The sequence below is a fragment of the Perna viridis genome, chromosome 3, assembly GCF_037379345.1.
Source record: "Perna viridis isolate PV_CMFRI_1.1 ecotype Kerala chromosome 3, ASM3737934v1, whole genome shotgun sequence".
In the NCBI taxonomy this organism is placed as follows: domain Eukaryota; kingdom Metazoa; phylum Mollusca; class Bivalvia; order Mytilida; family Mytilidae; genus Perna; species Perna viridis.
Genome location: NC_142447.1, coordinates 48,509,590 through 48,530,937, shown reverse-complemented (window position 1 = coordinate 48,530,937; position 21,348 = coordinate 48,509,590). Strand labels below are relative to the sequence as shown.

At 31.6% G+C, this 21,348-nt stretch overlaps 1 protein-coding gene across 1 annotated transcript; it reads left to right on the top strand.

Annotated features, from left to right (window-relative positions):
• The first annotated feature begins 1,508 nt into the window (after window positions 1-1,508).
• LOC148622682 (F-box/WD repeat-containing protein 1A-like) lies at window positions 1,509-20,591 on the top strand. The gene is made up of 12 exons (XM_088572740.1): window positions 1,509-1,666; window positions 4,360-4,588; window positions 5,348-5,534; window positions 5,968-6,061; window positions 7,896-8,033; window positions 9,180-9,298; window positions 11,960-12,065; window positions 13,653-13,796; window positions 14,785-14,903; window positions 15,229-15,339; window positions 16,966-17,044; window positions 17,472-20,591. Exons 1-12 carry the CDS (start codon window positions 1,601-1,603, stop codon window positions 17,628-17,630), a joined length of 1,551 nt encoding a protein of 516 aa, XP_088428866.1. The 5' UTR covers window positions 1,509-1,600; the 3' UTR covers window positions 17,631-20,591.
• Window positions 20,592-21,348: the final 757 nt, after the last annotated feature.

Sequence of the window (21,348 nt, the reverse complement as noted above, 5' to 3'; positions counted from 1 at the left end):
ATATTTAATACAATAAATTTCGAATATATAGTTCAGTAAAAATGGTTGTATTGATGTTCGATTTTCCATGGTTATGTACATATAGTTTTAATTCAGCGTAAAAGTAAGGAAAAGAAAATGAAACTCATTTTCAAGACCTACATTTTTTAGAAAAAAAAAGCGGAAAAATCTACTACGACGTTGATGGTTGCTGACTCTATACATGATTTGTTTTAAACGTTAATAAACATGGTTAAAATGTGCACAGTTCACAATATAAACACCGATAGTGCACGTGGTAAATCGTTGGTTTAATTACTTCTTCAAATTAGCATGGCATCTATTCAAGAATACGAATTTGGTGAAGGTCTATAATAAATTTTAGGGAGGAATTCGCATTTTTTTTACCATTGTCATATTTATTCAATGTTTTTTAAAATAAATATTTGACTATGTACATTATTCCAGAGTCTATGATTATTCGTACATTATTAGTAATCTACCAGAATATCTTGCGTCAGTTTGTTGGTGGACGAGAGTATATATACTGCTTACAATACTATATATTTGAGCTTTTATATCACATTTAATAATTTTTGCCATGAATTGCAGTATTTCACAGTAGTGACTATCAACATAAAAGTTAATTGGACAGGTCTCTGTTGTCTTTGGAAATTCTACGGTCCTCAACATGACCTTATTGTCCGCTTTGATGTTTCCAAAACGACCTCCTATCATACAATAGATTATCTTCAACATCCAGCAGCAGAAACTTGCAGATTATTTATGATTTTTTAAAAATGTTTTGCTGTTTATTTTCATTATCATATTTAACATATTTTGTAGGGTTAGACATAAATTATCCCACTTAAATACTAGTAATATTCTTTCAAACGTTACACATATACATTTTATATTGACAACTTCAAAACATATACATGTATTTTTGTATATGTAACAAGAAGGAAAACAAAGCATATGCTACAAAAGCGTAGGGTAGGGTTTAAGCAGTTTAGAGCACATAAGAGAGGATCTGTGACAAAGCTAGTTTTGAATAAAAATAAGATTGTCGTCCCTTTCGGATTGATCAGATGCAGAAGCAGGAAGAACACTAATCCAGCCACCCAGAAAGTGTACTGTTCTGATTCGATCGTGAAAATACACAAACATTTAAGACATTCTTCTCATGATCACATTCTTCACTACCATTAACTAGGCTGACTGACATCTTTGTCGAAAAAATTGAAGGCGGGACTTTTTAGGGAAAATATTTCAGCTAAATTTATAATTGAAAAAAAATCAAGAACTTGCATTTCAAGCAGGAAAAGGGAGGTAACATCATTTAAAAGATTGCATCGCAATTTTTTATTCATATCAAGGAGAAATTTATATATCTTGAAACAATAAGAAGAAGAAAACGCCTTCTTCTTAATTTTTTCACAATTTTCCAGTTTATACCCATAAAATCAAGGAGAACGATATTTTTAGCAGATTCATTGACCGCAAGAGAAACACTTCCGGTCTGACGTCATAAATTACTATCCCTTTATGGAAACCTGTCCTCAATCTATATAGTCGAATTATCTTCATTTATTCTATTTCACCTGTGAAAGTTGAAGTCATGTCTTCTGGTGAGACAAATATGGAGACATGCACTTCTTCAGATGAAAGGATTGACGCTAAAAGGGTACAGACAAACTATATATTTTATAATCGAAAGTTGTACAGTGGGCTCTGTTGAAACAAGACGCCATTTTTATGCATGTTTGTTTGCCCGATTTTAGTTGAAAAGTTTATAAATCACATTCACTAAAGTTAATCCATAGTTTAATTACATGCGAATTTTACCTGAATTTATTGATTCTAGCGTTAATAGATTCAAAAACTTCTTAATCCAAAGAACTCCACCCTTTCACATCAGAACATAATCACACTTGACAGTGACAGTTGCTCTCATTTGAAGCAAATTTTGTGGTGGGAGTCTTTAACCTGTGATTTTGACAAACACAATCATACTGCTTCATTTCCAATTGTCATATTCTGTATTGGTCATGGTTTATTTTAAAAAACATATAGTGTACCATATTCCAATTCCCTCTGACCCTGAAATCCAGGCCTCCCTTTTTTCATTTGGATATTGGTATGTCTGGTGGGGGGAATTAAACAGTACCATGGAGTACTTCGGAAGCATTTAATGACATTCAGCCTTCAGGTTGAAATCATGCTTATCACCTACCTAGTTCGATTCTGGATTCATTTTCTGTATGCTGATACCATATAAATTACAACAATTTCATTTTGTATTGAAGTTTTGACCATTTTACATGAAAAACCCTGTCTCGTTGACATTTTGAACAGTGTACATGTTAAATCGAATGAGACATGAGTGTGGGCAGAGCTTTTTACTTCTGGAATGGAACAATAGCACGATTGGATAAAGCGATATCTAAATGTATATTAGGGCTCAAGCTACTTAAGAAAAATGGAGACAAGTGTATGTGCATCATGAACTAATTTTTTTTGTTATTTTATGTGTTATGTGATGTTACAAACATGCACACTATAAGCAAGCATTTTTCTTTAATTGTGATAAATGTTACTTTTTATTTGAGCTACATCATGTAAGTTACTAAATATTTTGTACAAAATTAGATCAGAGCTTTGACAGATTGACTAACTGTATTTACATGAAGTTGAATTTCTAGACCTCTACCCCTTTCCAAATTTATTACAGCAAAATAAATATATGAATTATATATGAGCAATTCAAAGCATTTTGCAAAGCATTGTATATGACCTATTGATTTTACCTTTTTAGCACTATGTAAGAAAAAATTCTGTTGGAATTTCCATTTTGTTCTGTTTTTCCCCTGGCATACTTTAGGAGGTAGACATAGGGTAATGGACACAACTCTTAAAAATCATTGGGATGTTTGTATTCAGCATTTTACATCAATCTTATGTAAGTGTCTAATTAACTTGGATTTGTTTTATTCTGCTTCAATCAAAAGATTGAGATTATTTGGTGAAATTGAATATAATACAAACATATCACTGATTTCATGAATTATGTCCCTTACCCTAGGTCTTCCTCCTTAATTCATATTATTTCTTGATCAAATACCCAGTCTCTTGATATAAGTTGATCAGGAGTATCAATATCATGTTAAAAATTTCTTATTGACCAACCAAGATTGAAACTTTATTGACACATATTGTAGTGGTTGGTACAAACTTGTTTCAAGTTATAATCCTTTGAGATAAATTTACCCCAAGAACCTGCATGACAAATTTGCATGTTTCGTAATTGAAGTACAAATGATGAAACATCAAATATCCTAAGCAGGAATGAAGAATGTTCATTCTGTATCCTGTCTTAAACAATTATAATGAAAAGCTGATAAAAATGCTTGTGACCAAAAATTTTTATAGATATTGGAAAATTTTATTTGTATTGATTGTTATCAGAAGTCAAGAGTGATATCCCTGAAAAAAAAAGTTAAATGATGGAGTACAGTCCAGACCTTGGGCAATGTCAGAAAATGAAAGGGCGAATTCAGTTTGTATTTGGGGTCATCTGAGGGCAAAGTTAGCCACCTCAGGGTGACTTTTTCTCCAGAATAGCCCAGTAGTATGAGTCATGTACATGCAAATAACCAGTTTTTAAATTTTAGATATTTTACTAATAGCAAATTATAAACCATACATGTTAAATAGTTCATGTGGGAGATTGATACGTAAAGCAAATTTTTTATGTTAAATTTCTATTATTTATTATTTTTCACAGGAAAAATACCAGAAACTTCTTGCAAATTTTATGTTTTAAAGTGGGATATTCTTAATTTTTTACTTAATTTTGTGGGAGTCAGCCCACTCCTCCCCCCTCCCATACACCTATTGTGGTTGAGTTAACAGGTATGTAAAGATCTTTGACCATTATTATTCTATTCAGTGGCAGAGTAAGAAATAGTAGCCTGTCCGCCAGCCCGAGACTTGCTTTTTTTTTTTGCAGGGCTGGCTAATTTTAGCAAAAACCTATATAGCCATATATTAAATATATTGAAAAATTGTATTCAGGACTGGGTAGAATTTGAATGAGATTGCTACCCTGTCAGTGGTCCTTTTCACAAAAATTGTAAGTTAATGTAAGTTCAGATCTGTTTCTAGCTTGATTGTTGTTTACAAAATTGCTCTAACTGTCCTTCTGTGGTTATATCAAGCTTCACCCTGTGATGTATTTTATTTTAGCTAATTGTGAGGTTTAAGAGTTGGATGGACATGTAATACCGAAAGGAAATTTCTCTACTCTATTTAATGGTTGTCATTTGTAGAAAAATAATTTAATCAGTTGTATTTAATTATATTTTTGTCTACTTCCAGCCTGAGATGACAAGCCTATTGAAAACACAGACTTCAGTACCACCAGAGCTTTCAGAAGAATATTTCAAAAGTAGAGACCCTTGTGTTAAACAATTTGAACATTGGACAGAACATGAACAAGTATCTTTTGTACAGTTTTTGTTATCGCGAATGTGTCACTTTCAACATGGACAGATAAATGCATTTCTTAAGCCCATGTTACAGAGAGACTTTATTTCAGCTTTACCAGGTAATTTTTGTGAATTTCTATATATTGAAAATATTGTCCTACAGAATCAGTTTTTTTCAAACTGAAATGATCAGTCTCTTAAATACAGCTAAAGGAATATTGTGACTGACAAATTGTGTTCAGTTGCTGCCTTTATTTTCTTGAACTGGTTTATTGATGCTCTGAATTTTCTGTGGTTGTAAAACAGTACCCTAGCTGTGTCATGACTTCTTGAAATTTCTTGTCATAACAATAATAATTGAGTATTAACATGGAAATTGAGAACATGCTGATAATTTCCCCCAAAATTACAAAATGTGATATAGCATTAGTAAGAATAGTGTATTGTAGTACAAGTACATAACAATATTTGTATATGTTTATACATGGTATTTTGCATAAAATTACTCTTGAAGACAATTGAACAGTGTTAAGGTCATAAATAATAATAGTCTTGTTTCCTGCTACCTGCAAGAAGAAATATGGTAAGTAGGTAGGGAAATTATTTTATTTTTCTAAACATTTTACATGTACATTGAGTTTATGGGAAAACAATTCTAGAATTCAAGGATGCTTGAACCAAAATGGCCATAAAATGCTTGGGGTAGGTAGGGTAGCAGGAAACCAACATAGTATTTTTTCTGCCTAAGGTTGAGTTCATGTTTAAGAATGAAGGTTTTGATTGTTGTAGTAATAATAAAGCTCTAAAATATGTTGACAAGGCCATTGCAATACAGACATAAACATTCGACGTTGTAAGATATTTTTCTTTTCTTTCAGCCAAAGGCTTGGATCATATAGCAGAAAACATTTTATCATACCTGGATGCTAAGTCATTGTGTTCTGCAGAACTAGTCTGTAAAGAATGGCATCGTGTGATCTCAGAGGGAATGTTGTGGAAAAAATTAATAGAAAGGATGGTGAGAACTGATACATTATGGAGAGGATTAGCTGATAGAAGAGGATGGTAAGGGACACCTAAAAATTTGTTTGAAGAGCTAAACAACATGTATATCTTGGTTGATATTGCTGCTAATTTGATAATAAAATAATAGCATTAAGACTGCCTCTGTGGGGTAACACATTCAAAATCAAGCTCTGTATGTTTGATAAGTATAATATGGGGTTTGTTTGATCAGATGTTCTCCTCTGAAGTGCATGAAATATTGTCATATGTAACTACAATCAATCAATCTTCAAGATATCATCTATATGGCAAGAGAGTATCAAGCTTAATGGGAATAATGGGTATTGTTTTCAGTTTGTGAAGTTTATATATCAGATCTTTACTTAGTAAACAAAGAATATGAACAGTGACAAAAAAAACAAGTTGTGTGTCCTCTTTGTACTTTAAAAAATAATTTTTACTCATTAAGAGTTCTGGAGTATCTTGTTTTTAGGATACAGTTTTTGTTTAAACCAAAGCCAGGAGAACAGCTTAAAGATCACAAGTTTTATAGAACTCTTTATCCACAGATTATTGATGACATAGATGTAAGTGTTTATTACTGTAATGAAAAAGTCATTCCTATCATTTGCACATCTGTCCCAAGTTTTCGATGTTCTACATGACATTAGTGAATTTAAGACAAAATAAGTAACCCAAACAAACACTGAAATGTGGTTTTAATATTATTTAAAGTTATTTCTTTCTAAAGAGACAAGAAAATTTTTTTTTTTTTAGCTTTGCAAAATTTCCTTATCTCACACAAGGGTCGAGACAGAATGTGTGCTTTCCTGTTAAAGTAATGGCACAATTATGTATAGAGTTAACTATCAAATATAAAAATAGGAGTTAGAAAAAATTCTCTTAAAAGAATAATTTTATCAAGAATAACCTTGTGATTGATTATTTTCTCACAGTTTGTTTTTATTTTTGAAGTGACCCATATTTTACAACTGGTCATGCAATGATAGGGATTACTGTGCGCCATAGTAGCATTACCTCTTAAAATGGCGCATTGAGTGATTAATGTACCACATCATGTGCATACATTAAGTTTCCATCATAGATGATGGAGTGTTGACCACTACTTGTGACAGTTAAAAAAATCATTAACATGTCTTTTAACAAGGTTTTAATTATCTGCAGGCTGGTGTTTTTCTAGGGGATTTGAGGACTAGGGATTGAAACAGTACTTTGTTGATTTGTTGAGATTACATATTCTTCATCGCTTACATGTTTGAAAGAACAATAAACATTGTTTTAAAGAATTTAAATAATTTGATAATATCAGGAAAGTGTGGACTGACGGTCCCATTTGAAATTGAAAATGCCACAGAAAACTTTTTTTTAAGTTAAACCCAAAAAAAAGAATAACTTTTTCAAAGACTAAAGAAAATATTAATGATGGTAATCGGATATCAAACTGCAATTGTTGTTGAAACTTGGCAGCTGGACATGATTATGAACCCCCACTTGAAAATACAGATGATGGTGGAGTCGTGTTATCTGGTCCTAAAACCCACTAAAAAATTTCTGAGATATGATTGTAGCTAAACAAAGAAATAGGCTCTTACCTATCATTTGTGATAAACTAATGGGGGATCTGTTTACTATGATAAAGCACTAGACAATACATTAATAGAAAAGAAAAGTGACATGATTTACATGGACTTAGGATACTATTATATACAATACAGTATAACAAACTCTTAATGAACATTTGATCTGCAGTGTAAATTAAAGTTTTTTTATGCTACTTTTGTACATTTGGCCTTCAGTATCTACGCCTAGCTGGCCATAGCTGCTATTCCAAATTTTGTCCCATGTTTTATTTAGAATGGCCTATTGAAATTGATAATGTCTTGATCAAATGAAGGGTAAGGGGCCATAGTCTCATTGGCAAACTTTTAGTCCCATTCACTGGTTGTGATGATCACTGGGAGTGGCTGCATTAGTTTCTGAGTTCATTTTATCAGAAAACGAACTCCTAGTGAGAAAAAGAATCAAAAATCAGTTTTTCTCACGGAAGATTGGGAAATATCAGACACCCTTGGGTAAGATGTGGTAGTTCTTTAACTCTGCAGAGCCTCATTAGAGGTCAAATCTTACCCAAGAGATTTCCCTATCTTTCACTTGTACAGGTGTACGACTCTTAGTATCCCACTTTATCAAGTTGAAGAGGTATGTTGCAGAAGGTTTAAGGTTTTCAACTGGTCATCACTAAGTTGTTGCTTGGACAGCCCTCTCTTTTATTTCTAATGTCTAATGTACCTAGACTGATTTCTGTTGTTCTTTCTTCTCAGTACAATACATGTTCATCATGTTTTCTTAAATGTTTTCAATTAAAAATTTTATACTTGTGTACTTTGAAATTAATTGCAGAGAATAGAAACTAATTGGAAAACTGGCCGTCACACCTTACGACGTATTCACTGTCGCAGTGAGACCAGTAAAGGTGTATATTGTCTACAGTATGATGAGACTAGAATTATAAGTGGCCTGAGGGATAACACAATCAAGGTATTATAATACATCTTTCTAATTGCAAAATTACTGATTTCATTGTTTTTCTTTGGATACCAATTTTTGTAACATTGTTTAGTAGTTCAAAAGCATGAAAACAACAAATAAAGAATCTAACAGTTATCTTCATGGTGGGCTTAAGATGAAATTTAGTGTTCTAGGATTCCACTTTTCTGACACCCAGGGCAAGTTCAAATTTGTTGTGTTAAATTTTTTTTGTTATATTCCACTTTTCCTTTAAAAAGTTTAAAAGGATTTGGTAAGTTTGGAAAGCTGACTTTTCTTAACTTCATTTGGAGTTTTTTCCTTTGAAACCTAAAATTTGTTGAAAATCTAGAACACTGAAATTAGTTAAGTTGATATTGGGTGACTTTCAGGGCACACAGGTCTAAACCTCTGCTCCACTATATCAATTTGCCTAGGTGTACCTTTTTGTGTATCTATAACTTTTAAAGTATTGAACTAATGTTATTCAAACTTTGCATTCTGAATAACACATGCAAGTCCTATTATGGTGAATATTGACTTATTTTTCCTACATTTCAGCATGCTTTGTTAAGCCATATTTTTGTGATATCTACTTTGAATCCAACATTATTTGAAATTTGCACAGTGTACACCATACATATAAGAAATGTGCACTCTGTTATGGGGAATTAAACAAGTGTTTTCTTCATTTTTAGCATGATGAACATAGCTTTTGATTACGGTACTTTATGCTGTGGACATTACCTGTTTTGTATAATCTGTAACTCATCAAATATTGTAATAACACTATTCGTACTTTTGTACAGTTTATATACATAATGAAGATGTACAATTTTTATTAAAAAAAAGGTTGACAAACATTTAATATGAGCTTTATCTATTGAACCATTTTTTCAGCAGTACATGCTATCTTTGGTACATACTAAAGGAAATTTATCACAGTCAATGTAAAGTTTTGAATTGCTGTATTGTTCATGATCCTTATGATAAGGCGTACAAAAGTCTGTGAGGATCTAAGTTGTCGGACGACTCCTACATGTAGTTGGAGTTAATGCCCTTGGATGGCAAAATTTAACCAAGCAAGTAATTTAGGCTCCTGGGAGCCTCTTGTTGATGGAATTCCATTATTATGATAATTTTATGAATATTTTACAGTTATGGAATCGTGATACTCTGGAGTGTGTACAGGTGTTAACAGGACACACAGGGTCAGTGTTATGTCTACAGTATGATGATAACATAATCATATCGGGTTCCAGTGACTCTACTGTCAGGTAAATAATATTTATTGAGAATCATATCAGGTTCTCGTGACTCTTTTGTCAGGAAATTATGTCAGGGTCAGGTACTAGTGATTTGGGTTAACATTTCAGTAGGAAATACAAATTATGACATAACTTTTAAAAATGAAAATGGAAATTGGATCATATGCTTGAGTAAGTAAAAATTCCTATTGGATATTTGGGAAGGGAGATATTGCAAACTAAGTGTTTGGTATTGGAACTGTATTGCGAATGGTGGTGTCATTGAGGTGTCTGACAATATACAGTTTCCATACCAGAAAATTGCAAGGGGCACTGGCCCCCTTGACAGTAAAGGGCTCTTCTTCAGAAAAAAGGAGGCTAATATGGCAGTATGATAGGGGCATTTTTAGATAAAGGATAAACCATTTGATTTTTATGTTTGGAAAGTGGGGCTAGGATCATATTCAAAATAAAAATACAGGATTGACAGGGGAAAATTCACTAACACTAGTTTCAGGCCTACTATTTTGCCTAAGTTTCAATTTACTATTTGAAATTTTCTATTTGCCTATGTTAAAGCTAAAATACTATCTGAATACTAATATACAGAAAATACAAGCTGTTGTGTCAGTCCAAAAAAAAAAATGTTTTGGGTTTCCCGACCGACCCTAATACATTTTTTCTCCAAAATTAACAAAATCGGTAATTTCCACCAATTTCCGGTATAATATGGATCATTTCCGGGAAAACTGAAAGTATGTTTAAAACCAGTTCACAATAGCATTTGAATAGGAAAGCAAATCTCTCATGTCAGCGCTTCCAAATAGACTGATTGAATAATTCAATTTTTCTTGTGCAGGTTCAATTACAACTTAAACAGATCTTACTCAAGAGCCTTTTATCCATCAGTCTTTGTCCAGTGCCAGACTGATAGTTATAGACTGATAGTTTTTAACAACTAAACATTAAAAGCCTTAAGGAGGTTTTAATTTTGAAGTCCAAAACACAAAACCAGACAATATTATTAGACATAGAAGACACATAGGACAACACTATGAAAAAACACATATTACAATCAGCAACATGAACTTGTATTAGTTCTAGAGTGAACTCAGCTGTTCAAGACAGGGTAGCGGTTTCTGCTTGTTGCCACTTATTTTACTATACCAGACATACATTTGTACATCTAGAACATACAGGTCAGACATTCTTCATACTCAAGGTTTCATTAAACAAATGAATGAAACATTTTGATAACACTTTATTCATATAAATATGCATTTTTCACTTTGTCTTTAAAAAAATACATCAATGAACAGAGAAATTTGTAACTTTTTAAAATAAATTTGATGGTAACATTTTAAAATACAGTGTACTTATATTTTGTTCAAAATTCCTACAAAAAAATAAGTGTATTGTAATAAAAGACATGATTAATTGGTGTGTATGTTAAAAATTAAACTTTCTACTTAAAACCATACACTTTCATGACTTAAACATGATGCTATTTTACAAATACAGGCTCAACTTTAGTCGAGAAAAAATAAAATGAAAATAGTCGTGATGGTACAGAAGACTATTGATGTGTAAATATCTAAGAGTTTGACAAATGCGCTCAATATTGTCTACATAACAGTGTCTCATGAATTCAGCTGTTTTAAGACAATTTGGCTACAGTTTCTAAGTTTGCTTTATTTTCATCTATAATTTAAGTGCAAGACATACATTTACAGCAATGGAACTTTGTTTTTAACGAAGGCACATATTCAACTTGTGAATTGTGCCATTTTCAAATTTATTTAAAATAAGTTACTGGAGCTGATTTTCATATTTTCTTGATGTACTCCTTTTCAAGAAATAAAAAGCCAGGGCATGCCATTAGAAAAAAATAAGGCAGGATCTATTATTGCCCAATTTTTGTTGTTTGTTTATATAAAAAAAAAATTAGGTGCTTAGCGCCAAAGAAAAAAAAGGCAATTTTTTCAAAGTATTCATCTCAAAATAAAATGTCAGGATAGAAAATTTGATCTTAGCCCCCATAAAAATCAAGTGGTTGCTCCCTAACAGGGGAGATTCAAGCAACAAATAAGGTATCCTAAGGTTCGTATACACGTTATAGTTTCATTTTTAAGTGAGATGTATACACTTAAAATCAATTAAAAAACAAATATTAGTAGATGTTTATTTATTACGGCATTCTGCTGATTCAAATGGTCATCCAATCTGATGCTGCAGCTCCACTTCAAATCTTTCTGTTCTTATTGGGATCATATCCCACTGACATTCAGTTTTGCATTTTACTCGCCGTGTCTGTTTGTTTTTAGTAGTCAGTTCATGTGTAATTTATTGGATGTCATCAGCAGGATGAGGGGAAACAATTGTGTCTCTACGGTATTTCCTTTGGTTTCCCTCAGTAGTTTTGACCTGAAAAAGATTAACTTACGTTTACTATGAAAAGGTCAAGCCCTTTGCACTTTAAATAACGGAAATGCATCTGGACACAGAAGCGAAAAATAAATCCGGAAATTTAGAGATTTACCTACAGAATACTGTGCTCCCCTAGGATCCACATGCTATACTTTTGTGCGCCATACATAAAATATATTCACCAATGGCACAAGGGCATGGTCTGGAATGAGCACCAGATATAAGTTTTGTATTTATATCCTAGTTTTACTTTTATTTCTATAGAGTATGGGATGTTCGCACTGGTGAGATGGTTAATACCCTTATACATCATTGTGAAGCTGTCTTACATTTAAGATTCTGTGATGGTATTATGGTGACATGTTCAAAGGTAAGCTGTACACATTAATTCAGGCAAGTTTTATGGTTATCTCGGGTCTAGGACATAAGCCCCTGGGACAAAAGCACCCTGGATAAAAGCCCCCCATCTTACAATACTCTTAATGTTAATGAAAAAGTATAGATTTATTTTTGTTTTTATTTTTGCTGTTCTAGTTGGTTTTTTTTGTGTGTGTATTATTTTTATTTTTTGTCTTTTGTTGTGAGTGTTCCTTTTATATTGGTATTGTATTTTATTTATGTTTGTCCTTTTTTGTATAATTTTCAATTCTGTTTAGTGTGTTTAAGAAGTTTTTGTTTGTATTGAAATGGTTCAATTTCTGTGTATTTTTTTTCTAGGGTATACTCATTTTATATTTGATACTGTATTTCTGATTACCAGAATCATTTGGAATTTCATCAATGAAATAAGAAAAGCTGCCAGTAATACACTTTTTAAAAAGAAAACAAAATGACTGTATTTAGATATATTTTCTTTTTAAAGAGTGCATATTTGATAACTGTTATCATTTTGTCAATAAAATGTCATCTTAAAAAGAAACAAAAAGTTAAAATTTCAAATTTAACACTTTCAGTACTAATAGATATATTATTCATAATTGATAAAATAATGTCTCATGAGGGGGTGGGGGAGGGGGCTTTTATCCTGATCCCGGTTATCTCATTATTTACACATGAAATGGGCTTTAAAATTGAAATTCTATTCCAATAGACAATTTTATTTCCTTAACAATGATACAGAGACTGTCAAGCTTTTGTGTAAATTGACACATTATATACTAGAATAATTTCTTTTGATTTCAGTACAACTAACCCCCATTTTTCATTATGTAACATAGTCCTATACTAAGATATTTAATTTTATTTCCTGCTTTGAAACTTAGAAAGGGTTTAGATAAAATATATAAGGTCTCTACATATTGACACACTGGTCAATAGAGGAACATAAGTACCCTGAATTCAACATATAAATAAGTGATCCAAATCAGGTGATACTCATATATAATTTAGGGTGTTTTCCATAATATGGTTCATTCGTGTTTGATTATTAGTTCATACCCAGTGGTTTGACAAACTGTAGAATAAGAGAAAGTAGGTTTGTGTTGGTACAAGCTTAGTTTGACAGTTGACCTTGTTTGCAGAGAAATTTAATGATATTGGCACCAATGTCAAACTAAGACATGTCCAATATGATTCTTAATAGGTATATAACATTTTGTTCTTGTATCTTGTAAGGCACATTGAATCCTTTTAAACTATTCTGTTGCTTTGATGAACATTAAATTGAATTTGTAATGTAGAAATTGTTGCTGAAGATAATTCAACTTACTTTTTTTAAATGTTGCTAGCTGGAATTATCACTTAGTTAGCTCACATATCATCCAAATTGCCTTTCTCCCGTCAACCCTTTAAATGCTTATTATTAAATCATAAATACTAATTAAGGGGAGTGTACTTTAATATATAAGGTAATACGCAAGTATGTATATAGTATGCAATGCAGTTTTGAAGGTAAAATTGATTATAAAAGATTGTGTACATCAGTTTACAGTTTGTATGTTAAAGTTTGTTTATACAGGACAGATCAATAGCTGTTTGGGATATGCAGTCTCCAACAGAAATCAACCTGAGAAGAGTATTAGTAGGACATAGGGCTGCTGTAAATGTTGTCGACTTCGATGAAAAATACATTGTTTCTGCTTCTGGAGACAGGACCATTAAGGTAAAAAAAAATTCAAAAGGAAAGTCTGAAAAATAACATTTTTGATTTGGTGACATTCGTTCTAGAAGTTTTATTAGGGTCCTGCCACTAAAAATGGTTGTTGCCCTATAGTGATCACTTTGTTCATCCGTTCTTCAGCTACAAATCATGTATAGGCTGTAACTGTTTTCTCTTTCGATGTAGCCTTTTGATATTTTACATGTAGTAAGACCACATTAAGAGGATTTGTCGTGTACCATGGATATTTGCCTATGACCTTGAACTTTGACCTTAAGGTCTAATTCCTGTTTTTCACTGACAAATTCATGTCTGGGCTGCAGCATTTTTGTCTTTCCTTGTAGGCTTTTAATATTTGGCATGTGGGTTGATTGTCTAAAGGCAGTTTGTCATGTACCATGGATAGCAGCTTATGGCCTTGAACTGCAAGCTCATGGTCAAATTCCTGGGTTTTTTTGTTGACAAACTCTTACAAAGGCTGTAACTTTTTTGTCTTTTGATGTGGGCTTTTGATATTTGGCATGTGGGTTGATTACCTATATCAAATTCATATATATAGCTTAATTGCCATGGCAGGACTTATAGAGATGTTTTCTATCTCAATGATTTCTAGTTATGTCAGTGACTGTCTAGTGTACATGTATATTACTTGTGATGGGGAATGTATTTTTTTACTGTTATAAGTTGTTCCGTAGTGATAGAAAAGTGTGTTTTACATTTAAATCACATCTTAAGTTTAACAGGTAGATTAAAACCACTTCATAAGAAAATGACTGGTTTTGGGTTCTTTTTCCAACATAGTTCAATAAAATTGGTTTTATGAAACCACAATCACAATCCCCTGAAAAAAATTGGTTTTACCTAACCACAATCACAATCCCCTGAAAAAAATTGGTTTTACCTAACCACAATCTCAATCCCCTGAAATATTGTTCAGTAATATAAGTTTGTTGGAATTTAATACATGTAATTATATAGAATGTTTTTACAGGTTTGGAGCACATCAACGTGTGAGTTTGTTCGGACATTAAATGGTCATAAACGAGGTATTGCCTGTTTACAATACAGAGATAGATTGGTTGTAAGTGGGAGTTCAGACAACACAATAAGGTAACAATCTTATGACATAAAGTAACACAAGGGACTTGTTATGTTGGTCAGAAATATTGTTTGTATTTATATGTATTTTTCATCAAAAAGGAACATAATACTTAAAGGACACTATAGAATTTAAATTTTATGACAGATGAATTGAAAATGAAGATTAAAAAAAAACGAAATGTACAATTTACATACTGTATATCTTCAACAGACATGAGTGAACTTATATATGATTTCAATGCTCATGGGTTTCTATACTAACATAGTTACATAATGTCATTCTATGACAACTTGTTTTAATTATTATCATAAGTCATTGATTTTGATTTTGAAGGTTGTGGGATATAGAATGTGGTGCTTGTTTACGTGTATTAGAGGGCCATGAAGAGCTGGTCAGATGTATCAGATTTGATAATAAACGTATTGTCAGTGGTGCCTATGATGGGTTAGTAAATAGATTTCTTTCTTCAAAGTTAAAAGTACGGTTTTGATTCAATTGCATAGTTTTTGCATTGTATAAACTTAAAAAGATGTAATTGACACCTTTAACTATAGACATTTGGGTTCACAGTTTGAGTCTTAATGAATGGATCTATGTCAAATTATAACACCCAATGATGTAGGAAGAAGTGGCTAAAAAACCTGGAGTAAAATGGCGTATTAGTCTTCTATCAGCTTTAGTGGAATGGGACTTGCGATGTGCACTCCATCTATCTGTCTGTCAGTCTGGAAAAAATTGAAGTTTTCCACTTTTTTCCTAACGCTTGCAAATATTGAGCTGATTTTTGGCATGCAAGTCAACCTTGATGAGTTACAGATCAAGATAAGGTTTTGTTCTGCTTCACTGATTTTTGTCTGAGTTGTTGCCCTTGAAATTTGAAAAATTTACCGAAATTTAAGTTTTCTGCACTTTTTTCCTAATTATTTGCAGATTTTAAGCTGGTTTTTGGTATGTGAGTGTACCCGATGAATTATAGTTCAAGTTTATGTTTTGTTCTGCTTTGCTGATTTTGTATGAGTATGGTCCTTGAATTTAACAAAATTTTAAGTTTTCCACACTTTTCTTCTAAACACTTGCAGATATTGAGCTGAGTTTTGGTATGTGAGTCAAGGTGAGTTACAGATCAAGGTTACATTTTGTTATGCTTTGCTGATTTTTTCCAAAGTTGCCAACTTTCAGTTTTATGTGCAACACCAAAATTTCAGTATTACATGCTTTTTTCTAAAGAAAACCTCTTAACATTATCTCAGTGTGACAATATGTTGATATAAGAAAAGATCAGGTAATTATTCATCGAGATTAGTATGGACTTTGTCTGTCCAATTTGTCGGTGCATAAAACTTTGCAAATCTGCATCTGTTAAATGGATTTGAACATCTTTCTTGTCTTTGTCCATATCCCTTTTCTGTTCAAAATCAAGGTCATTTCCTCAGTCATTTATACTTGATGCTAGAATGTAGTATTTGGGTCAGTGTTATAAACACCTGGTAGGGGACTATGTATCGTTAAGCAATACTCTCAAAATGCTTGTTTAATTTTGATGATTTTTATAAGGGGAGGTTTAACATTGAGACAGGGAGTATTCACAGTATTTCCTGTTAAGATGGCTACTAAAATTGTTAACCCTACAAAATTGTACTTTCTTTTGACTTTGGATCCAACCTGACAACTCCGTGGAAAATAGATTTAATTCAATTTATATTATCAAAGTGGATTTACAGGCTATTTAAATCTACTACATACATGTACTACTATGTAGGTAGATTCTTCTTCCAATACTTGTTAGATAATTCAGTGTTCTAGGAATTTAAAAAAAAAATTACATGAAAATCAGCTTTCCATTTATCAAAATCTGCTTTCCAAGCTTATGATATCATATAAAAAATTCTTTAATTTCTACTCTCCAAGGGAAAGTAGCAGTTGACAAATAACTTTCCCTGACCCAGATTTCACTTGCCTCTGCTGACGGGAAAGGGTAATCCTAGGACACTGTTATATGATTTCTTGAAATATTGTTTTTCAATTAATAATGCTGTTTGATTTATTTTTTCATTCTTGTAATTTTTTAAGGAAAATCAAAGTATGGGACCTTGCAGCTGCTTTAGATCCTAGAGCTCCAGCAGGAACACTCTGTCTCAGAACACTTGTTGTAAGTCCCCAATTGACTGTAACTACTTATACAGGCTAATTTTGAATACCTTTGGAAGATTCCACTCAATTATTTTCTACCTCTAGTAACCAAGTGGTATTATGCATCTGTTTAACATTTTGTTTGTTAGTATTTACAGGTGTTATATGACAATAGTATATATTTGACAAAGTGACATGATTTCATCCATAGATGTGTTAATACATACATATTAATTTTATCTATTTATTAAATAAGAACTTATGACAATGGTTATTAATGTAATAAAACATAGAAGGTGGTGTTAAAAGTAAAGAATGACTTAAAATTCTAACAATTGTAGACAAGGTTTCTTTTTTTATATTTTTTTTTATCGACTGAATTCTACTTTGTTAAATCCTCTGTGCAGAAATTTAATATTACACTTTTATCATCCATAATTTTGTAGGAACATTCAGGGAGAGTATTCCGTTTGCAGTTTGATGAATTCCAAATAGTGAGCAGTTCTCATGATGACACAATTCTTATTTGGGACTTTTTAAATGTTGAACCACCAGAAGGATCATCGCGATCACCTGTACGGACCTATACTTATGTTAGCAAGTAGTCTGTGATAAGATCTGAAAGCTCAATGTGTACATACCAGAAGAGGACCAATACTTGATGTATGGTGGATGAATGGTTGGCAGATAAATGGCAATATGTTGGTGGTAAATCTGTCAGTTTGTATGTTACAAATGGATTGTAATTGTTGAAGGGGATTATACTATATTCTCTTTGTACTTTGTGGACAAATGCTTTGGATGAGTTGTTATATCAGTTTCTCCACATGCACAATAGTACAAAGACCACATGTTAAGTCATATTTTGTATTTGATTTGCTGTCTTTAACTGTCTGGCTTCAATACTTCTTACATCTTCAAGTAAGGATTAAAAGAAAAAGAATAACAGAACCAACTATTTATTAATTTCAAAATTTAAGTTGTGCTTAAAATCTGTGTGTTAGATGTGAAGTCATTTTTTATGTCTAGCAGCTTTTTGTATCAAGGAAAATTAATGTCTTGTGTTTTTTTTCTTTTAAAATGGAGTAATTGTTGTAAATTAAATCAGGTTTTTTGATATGCTTATAGATTAAGTTTACAGGTTTCTGTCAAAAGAGTGCTTTTTTTTCTTTTCATGGTATTCCCCATATTTTTAAAATTCTATTTGTGAAAAGCTTTTTTGTCAGAATCATAAGACATTTTAAACTTGTAAGGCCGTAAGAAAAATCTTGTGTGGTAACTCAAATTGCCATATTTTATACCACTAGACCCTCAACTTTATATTCCATTTTTGATAAAATATTGAAAAAAATAAAACTTTGTCATTGACCAGCCTAATCTGTTTCCAGTCATAGTCTTCAGGGTTCAACAGGAATTTTTGGAGATACTTTTTTTTTTTTTTTTTTTCAAAACAGGTATAAAATAAAATATTCCATGAAGGAAGAAATCAATAGAAATCTAATGGATTACATAAAAACAATGAGATATAGGCCATTTTCTATTTTAAAAAAATATTCTGGATCAGATTAAGAAAATGATGTATATCTTTTGAATACCAAATATGTTGATCACAAAACAATAACCTGACCAAAGTTTTTTGAACGATATTGCCACGAACACAAGATTTTTGTCTAGGCCTCATCTTAAAAAATTACAGAGTAGATACCATGTTACTTCTTCAGTAACTTAGTCTTTTGGTTTCAGGGCCTCAACAGACAATCATTAAACACAGTATCTTCTCTATGTAAAATCTTTACAAGAAAGACTTTTTTTATGCCTGAATATGATACATTAACATGATTTCTATGATGAAAATAATTGCTCTGACCAACCACGTAGTAAGATATGGTCTGAATACATGATCATATCCATTGCATTTGGTGTAAATGTTTAAATCAGAACTCAGGTAAAATGTATTGTTACAGATGGTTAAACTTAAGTTTGGACTACTCTTTTTTATTTCCTCAAACTCTTAAGTCTTTCCTATTTATATGTATTTTTCAAGATTTTTAACATGTATAAATGTGTATTTAAATGTTTTAGTCTGTTGTGTGAATGTATAGGGCACCAAAAGTGCTGTGTGATTTGTGTTAGAAGGAATGTGTATTATTTTTGACAAATATTCCAGTTTTGTGTCATAGTATGCCTTTCCATTTTTTAGATGTGTGGTTTTGTTGATGGTGTAGCCAACAAATATCATTTCACAAGTTCAGTTAAACCATCTTTCTGTATTATGTCCTAGTTAATTGTTTTTAATACATTTCATGGTATATATATTTGTGGTGTACCAGTTCATATTTCATATGTGTTGCTGCAGGAAGGGTGGATTATTTCACTCTTCAAGGGCATTGTACTGATATGTATTGTGTTTATTTACTGGGATGATTAACTAATATTGTCATTTCAAATTCTGAATGACAAACTTTTTTCTTTTTTTTTTCTTTTTTTTTTTTAAATCAAATTTAAATGTATTTTAATTATTAAAGTCAAGAGAAATTAAAAAAAAGTTTTGCGGCTATTGCTGTGTGACAGTTTTCATATGTCATGAAATTATTTGTGAATGTATCATGTTGAAATTTCTGTTGGGTTCATTTTTGCTTACATTTAGTTTTGCTTTCAATGGCAATACTCTAGATTTAGAGCAATTTGGCAGCATTGGTTTGGTTTGTCATCAAAATGATTTTCTTCCTGCTTATGCTTTCAGTGTGTCTAAGCTTCCAACACTCAGCATCACAGTGTATCATTTTTAAGTTGATGTATTGTTGATATTCAACAAGACTTCATAGTGGAATGACTTGTATGGTACTCTGCATTTTGTTTCAAATTTTGATGCACATAGCACACTTTCAGAAACATTTTGCAGGATGCTACTGTACAAAGTATTAGATGAATTAAAGAAGTTTCCATGTTAAGCTTTACCTTTTAAGTCTAAAAATTGTTTGATAGAACTGTCCTGCTTGAAACTCAGCTGACTGCATTTATTAGTTTGTTTTTCTTGATATTTTGACTTACCCATTTGTTAAATAAGGAATAAGTCATCTCACAAATATATTCTGGGAGTAACTGTCTTCCTTGGAGATAGTTATTATGATGAAAAAAGACCCATATTGTTTGGTTTTGTTACTTATTTTTCTTAATTAAAATTTAAAAACAGCAAATACTTATCACATAATTTTCACGTCCTCTTTCAATCTCTATTAATTGTGTGGTACTTGTCTGGTGTATTAAGTTAACTAATGATATTGTGTGGTGTTTGAAATATGATAAATTTAAATTCAGAATATATGATAATTTTAATGTGCTTTTTATATGGGTCTTTTACATTCTAAACTTGATAACTACAATGTATTTGGATTGTAACATTAATGATCAGGTTATAAAAGGAGATGTTTTGTACATTTTAAGTTACAAATTTTCACCTATACACTGTATTAAGTACACTTATTTATTTTCCAATAAATTTTGGCATTGTAATAGTGCTTATGTTGTAAGTTTCTCTCATAAAACAATTAAATTGTTACAAATGAGATTTTCTGTTGTTATTTTGTGCAATGGTGCTTTGGAAATACAACCTGCATCAGAAGAACCTCATAACATGCAATAACTAAAAAAGAAAAGAAGGTTTTGTTTCAACTGACTGATGTTGACCATTATGAAAGTTCACAGAAACCATCATTTAAGTTGATATTTTTTTCACAGTTTTGCTATTATTTAAAAATTAGAATTATATCTTCAATGTGTAATTTTTATGGTGATAAGGTCAGTTTTTTTTAAGATGTTGGTTTACAGATTTGTCAACCAGATTTTTCCAGCTGGGAGAAAAAAATTTAAAAATTGGAATTGTTATTTTTACTGCAAAAAGAAAATTGGAATGGGAATAGAATTTTATAAATGATGTTTAGCCACATGAAGTAGATTAGAATTCCACTTCTAACTATTGATGTCCTGTTAGATGAGGGAATCTTCTATCTTTCAAAGTAAAAAAAATGTATTTATTTGAAATTAAAATAGTAGATGTGTATTTCTGGTTCCCATTTTTTTATTACTTTTTTTTCTGACAGCCTGACTTGATTTCTTCAGGTCAAAAATCTGTAAACCAATAAATTAAAAAAAACTGTGGCCTAACCACAACTCATTTACCTGGTGTCCAAACAAAAACTATAGTGAAAGTAGTGATCTCTGAACTTGTAACATAAGTTACTATAGCACAACAGGAAGGCTGGGTTGACGACCCATTCAGGAAATGGGAATAGAAATACCTTATGTCACCAGTTCACGTCAGAA

Excerpts from the sequence above, each read along its gene's own strand:
- LOC148622682 (XM_088572740.1), top strand. The coding sequence starts at position 1,601 with ATGTCTTCTGGTGAGACAAATATGGAGACATGCACTTCTTCAGATGAA. Across the intron at positions 12,066-13,652 it reads TTATGGTGACATGTTCAAAG|GACAGATCAATAGCTGTTTG; the intron begins GTAAGCTGTACA and ends TTGTTTATACAG. Across the intron at positions 15,340-16,965 it reads GTCAGTGGTGCCTATGATGG|GAAAATCAAAGTATGGGACC; the intron begins GTTAGTAAATAG and ends TAATTTTTTAAG.